General features: G+C 39.7%; 1 protein-coding gene across 1 annotated transcript in view; it reads left to right on the top strand.

Moving 5' to 3' along the window:
* Positions 1-6,362, top strand: part of ctc1 (CTS telomere maintenance complex component 1) — a 33,460-nt gene that overhangs the window by 12,357 nt on the left and 14,741 nt on the right. Inside the window, exons 5-10 of the mRNA XM_016252731.1 lie at positions 1,409-1,562; positions 2,236-2,239; positions 2,323-2,437; positions 4,626-4,929; positions 5,336-5,425; positions 6,088-6,216. Of these exons, the coding sequence (XP_016108217.1) occupies positions 1,409-1,562; positions 2,236-2,239; positions 2,323-2,437; positions 4,626-4,929; positions 5,336-5,425; positions 6,088-6,216 (796 nt within the window). The remainder of the gene's footprint in view (positions 1-1,408; positions 1,563-2,235; positions 2,240-2,322; positions 2,438-4,625; positions 4,930-5,335; positions 5,426-6,087; positions 6,217-6,362) is intronic.

Here is a 6,362-nt window from a genome sequence, read left to right as displayed (position 1 = left end):
TATATATATATATATATATATATAATAGTGGTGTCAAAATTAGCTCGTTAACGCAGGCGATTCATTTTTTTAGTTTAACGCGTAAAATATATTTAACGCAGGGCTAGGGTTGGCCACCCCACTCACAACTGCTGCTTCTGTCACTTTTTCTCTTGACAAGAAGTGCATTTATTCAGTCACAGAACGACTGAGAACGGGAGACGTTTCTGACGCGCGCTCCTCTTCACTTCAGCGCCAGGTGCGAGTCAAACGAGCACGGAAACGCTACTGTGCTCGCAGCGCTGGCTCTTCAATTGCATGCACAAAGGCGCCAGTGCGCGATGTAGCCTGTATCCTTTCATATGAAAGCACGAAATAAACTATGTGCATGCTATGTCGTGGTCAGTTAAGTCATAAAGTTACCAAAAAGGTGATTTATGCTGCCTTAAAACGGCATGCATGTAATATATTTTATATGAGTCACATTTAAGATGTCTCTGAAATGGTTTTCAAAACCGTCCTGGAGCAGCCCAGCACTGTCTCACTCATCAAACACACCCGATTTAACTCGTCAGCTCATTATTAGAGACTTTAAGACCCGAAGTGGGTTAGAAAAGTTAAAGAGAGTTGAGAGAAAATATAATGCGTGTCAGGTCCGCGTCACGTTCAGCAGCGGCAGCTCTTAAAGTAATAGCAGCCAAAACAACCTAATAACCAGCTGCTGTGATGTCTGTTCATCAAAGAACAAAGAAAAAAAAGAGGAAAAAAGAACTTGGCTGTAAGGATTCATCTATATTTAATTTAGAATTTAGTGTTTGATAACTTCTATTTCTGTATATTTCTGCTGAAGGGCACAGGTAAATATGACATTTATTATAATGGGTTTATGTGAAGATTGTTTTAAGTTCACTTACATTAGAAGTTATGTTTTAAAGTCTAATAAATGTTCAAATTGATAGCTCTTAATTGTACTGTAATGCTGAATGGCTAGTCAATGGTTAAATATTAGGGGAGGGGCAGTTTTATAGAGACATCAGTAGTATTAGTATCATTGATACTGGCCTTCAGTCATAAAAAAAAGATGCCATTAAACAACTATTAAAAAAATATACTGTCTTTGTTGTTTGTAGATTAATTTGAAGATTGAATGTGAAATTATTGTAATATAAAAGTATATTTAAAAACTTTAATGTTAGGTGGGATTAATCGCGATTTAATTTCAGAAAAATGTGCGATTTAATTAGTTAAATTTTTTTTAACGATTGTCAGCACTAATATATATATATATATAATGCATATGTGTGTATAATTGTTATTTTTATGTATATATTTAGATTTTTCTCTCTCTCTCTCTATATATATATATACACACACATACATACAGTATTACAAATATTCATGCTTTTCTACCTAATTGAGTAAATATTAGTACCGGTAATCTATATTCTGATCTTTCTGTAAGTTTGATCTGGTGTTTGTTGGTCTGTTCTGTGTCTCAGGAAGCCAAGCATCAGTACTGGAGGCAGTGTGTGTGTGTCGGCCAGAGCGTGTGTGTCTCGTCTCTGCGTGTGTGTTCACTGCAGGTATTATGGTTGCACTTTATTTTAAGGTGTCCTTATTACAGTGTAATTACACATTTAAGTACTGAGTAGTATTAATTAACTACATGTACTTACTATATGGTTAGGGTTAGGATTAGGGTTTGGCTTAGGGTTACTTGCATGTAATTATGCATAATTTATTGTGATTATAATAGTAAGTACACGTAACTTGTGTAACAAGGACACCTTCAAATAAAATGTTACCTAAATTAATAATTGAGCATTTGTGTCCTTTATACAGCATTAAGCCATGAGATGTGTGTTTTCTGCCCTGTTATGAAGCATATCAGAGAGAAACAGCTTCTTCTACTATTGCTACTATTGTTAACCTAAACTAAATCTATTAGAAAGCATTTTTGTTAATTGAAATGAAGATGGAATAATGCAAAATAAAAATATTAGATGGAGAAACTTGAACTAAATGAAAATTAGAAATTGTTGGCATATAAGTGAAACAAAGTAGTTTTATTTTTGAAGTGTTAAAATTACTAACTATAGTGAAATTAAAACCATTATAAAATATTTTAAAGAACTAAAATAATTGGAGCACATAATAAATGTACAAAAAAATTTACTGAAGAACTTAAAACTGAAAAAAAAAAAATCTCGATTAAAAACAAGAATTAAACAAGAATTTTTATTTGCATATAAACAGATTTGTTTGCACTGTTCATAGTGTTGGTTGAAGCTCTTATGGCTTATTGCTTGAGTGGTGATGTAACGTGTGTGTGTGTGTGTGTAGGTTGTCTAGTGTGTGTGCGGCGGTGTACATTAGTCATGGAGAGGTTCATGAAGACACATTTCCTTTCCTGGAAACACCTGGATCAGCCGAGTTACATCACACACAAACACTGCAGGTACACTCACTCACTCACACACACACACACACACACTCTCACTCACTCACTCTCTCACACACACTCTCTCTCACACACACTCTCACTCACACACACGCACACACACACACACTCTCACACACACACACACACACACTCACTCACTCACTCACTCACACACACAAACACTGCAGGTATATACACACTCACTCACTCACTCACTCACACACACACAAACACTGCAGGTATACACACACTCACTCACACACACACACACACACACACTGCAGGTATACACTCACTCACTCACTCACTCACACACACACACACACACACTGCAGGTATTCACTCACTCTCTCACTCAGTCACTCACACACACACACACACACTGCAGGTATTCACTCACTCACTCTCTCACTCACTCACTCACTCACTCACTCACTCACTCACTCACTCACTCACTCACTCACTCACTCACTCACTCACTCACTCACTCACTCACTCACTCACTCACTCACTCACTCACTCACTCACTCACTCACTCACTCACTCACTCACTCACTCACTCACTCACTCACTCACTCACTCACTCACTCACTCACTCACTCACTCACTCACTCACTCACTCACTCACTCACTCACTCACTCACTCACTCACTCACTCACTCACTCACTCACTCACTCACTCACTCACTCACTCACTCACTCACTCACTCACTCACTCACTCACTCACTCACTCACTCACTCACTCACTCACTCACTCACTCACTCACTCACTCACACACACACACACACACACTGCAGGTATACACTCACTCACTCACTCACAAACACTGCAGGTATACACTCACTCTCTCACTCAGTCACTCACACACACACACACACACACTGCAGGTATTCACTCACTCACTCTCTCACTCAGTCACTCACTCACTCACTCACTCACAAACACTGCAGGTATACACTCACTCTCTCACTCAGTCACTCACACACACACACACACACACTGCAGGTATTCACTCACTCACTCTCTCACTCAGTCACTCACTCACTCACTCACTCACAAACACTGCAGGTATACACTCACTCTCTCACTCAGTCACTCACACACACACACACACACACTGCAGGTATTCACTCACTCACTCTCTCACTCAGTCACTCACTCACTCACTCACTCACAAACACTGCAGGTATACACTCACTCTCTCACTCAGTCACTCACACACACACACACACACACTGCAGGTATTCACTCACTCACTCTCTCACTCAGTCACTCACTCACTCACTCACTCACAAACACTGCAGGTATACACTCACTCTCTCACTCAGTCACTCACACACACACACACACACACTGCAGGTATTCACTCACTCACTCTCTCACTCAGTCACTCACTCACTCACTCACTCACAAACACTGCAGGTATACACTCACTCTCTCACTCAGTCACTCACACACACACACACACACACACACATTCTACAGGTACAAATACACATGTATGAGTGCATATATGAAATATACTGTATATTGTCAATGAGCACATATAATAAAATTATAATCACGGTCATTATGATAATTGCAACATATTAAGAGATTTAATTGGATTAAAATAAATACACATAATTTCAGGAAAAAATAAAACATTTCCTAGAGCCCTGGGAACAATTTAATAAATTGTTAAAATTTTATTAATTCTATTAATTAGGCATGCTTTTTGATAATTCAAATTTAATTAAACACTGAAAATTTTGAATTTGTGAAAAAATTTAACTTAAAAAGATATTTAATAGGACCTAAATTCAACCCTAAATTGGTCACTTAAATTAAAAAAAAAAATTTTTGAATCCAGAAAAATTAAGATGAAAAAAAAAATTGAATCCAGAAAAAAAAATCTATGTTGGAAAAAATATAATGCAATTTAGGAAAAAAACTAAATGGATTTCATAGGGTCCTAAAATTTTTATTTTTGTTAAATTGTATACGTTTTATGATTTTAATTAATTTAATTGAATTATTTAATTTCAATGAAAAATTTTAATGACTATAATTGAATGTAAACATTTAAACGTAATCCAGAAAAATTAAACCTGGAAAAAAAACACACAAAAAAAACTGAATTTTGGGGGGGGGGGGGAAACTTCTGTTAAAGGAACCTGACAGATCTTTATACAGGTGTGTGTGTGTGTGTGTGTTTGCAGGGTTTATCTTCAGCTGTGTGTGGATGATCTGACCCTCATCAGTCCGTCTGCTGCCATGAGCCGCTGTCTGATGGAGGACAGACAGACAGACCGAGAGAGCGCTAAGAGACCCAGAGTGCCTGAGCGACCTCTGACCCCTGCGGCGTGCGTGAGTTTGCTGCTCAGACTGGAGTCCAAGCAGGGCGTGACGCTGCAGAACGGCTTCGTCTGCAGAGCCGTGTGTCTGGGAGACGCTCAGCGCTGGAGCCACGACCCCAAAAACCACCGGACGCAGGAGCACGAGCGACACCGAGACACTCAGAAGGTCAGCAGCACACCATCAAACACTGAGAGTCCAGCTGGCATCTTTAGAACATGTGTGTCCCTGGAGCATAAGTAGCACGGGTATATTTGTAGCAATAGCCAATAATACATTGTATGGGTCAAAATTATACATTTTTCTTTTATGCCAAAAATCATTAGGATATTAAGTAAAGATCATGTTCCATGATGTTCTATTAATGTTTTATTATATGTATAATTATTATTATTATGTAAAGGTAAATAGCAAGCAAGTCTAGCTAAATTTAGATCATCTGGTTTTTGGAGACTCTTTCGAGTATTACAGACCTGATAACAGATCATTAGCTGAGAGTAACAGCAGAACGTATGAGTCAGTCTAGTTTAGAAGAGGCTGATGGGATTGAAATGTGAATCTGTGTGTTTTGCAGATTGAGCTGCACTTCATGGGTTCGTGTGTTCGCTGGTTCCCCGTCCTTCATCCTGGATGTGTGTACAGATTAATCGCACGCAACACTGAGGTACCACACACACACACACACACACACACACTCCGCTTCATCGTCTCTCAGAGTCTGATGTCTGACTATCAGCATAAAGTCTGTTTACTCCGAGCAAGAACCGCCCACTTTGACAGGAAGAGACCTTCTGACTGACAGGTACAGCTGTCAATCACAGTCTATTAATGTTTTATTATATGTATAATTATTATTATTATGTAAAGGTAAATAGCAAGCAAGTCTAGCTAAATTTAGATCATCTGGTTTTTGGAGACTCTTTCGAGTATTACAGACCTGATAACAGATCATTAGCTGAGAGTAACAGCAGAACGTATGAGTCAGTCTAGTTTAGAAGAGGCTGATGGGATTGAAATGTGAATCTGTGTGTTTTGCAGATTGAGCTGCACTTCATGGGTTCGTGTGTTCGCTGGTTCCCCGTCCTTCATCCTGGATGTGTGTACAGATTAATCGCACGCAACACTGAGGTACCACACACACACACACACACACACACACACACACACACTCCGCTTCATCGTCTCTCAGAGTCTGATGTCTGACTATCAGCATAAAGTCTGTTTACTCTGAGCAAGAACCGCCCACTTTGACAGGAAGAGACCTTCTGACTGACAGGTACAGCTGTCAATCACAGTTCTGTCTTTTAACATCTGTCTCTCTCTCAGGATGTGAGTGTGTTAAAAGCCAAGGTGGTTTCAGCGAGGGGTGGAGTCACACAGCTCAGTAGCCCCGCCCTCCTGCTGCAGCCGCAGTGGCGCATTCACACGATCACCGAAGAGCTGCCAGACACACAGGTACACACACACTCTCACTCACTCACTCAGACACACACACACATACATACACACACTCACTCACTCACGCACTCACTCACACACGCTCTCTCACTCGCACACGCACATGCTCTCTCACACACACACACACACACACACACACACAC

This window comes from Sinocyclocheilus grahami, unplaced genomic scaffold, assembly GCF_001515645.1.
Source record: "Sinocyclocheilus grahami isolate Dianchi unplaced genomic scaffold, SAMN03320097.WGS_v1.1 scaffold1129.1, whole genome shotgun sequence".
Classification (NCBI taxonomy): domain Eukaryota; kingdom Metazoa; phylum Chordata; class Actinopteri; order Cypriniformes; family Cyprinidae; genus Sinocyclocheilus; species Sinocyclocheilus grahami.
This window is presented reverse-complemented; position numbering and strand designations above follow the sequence as displayed.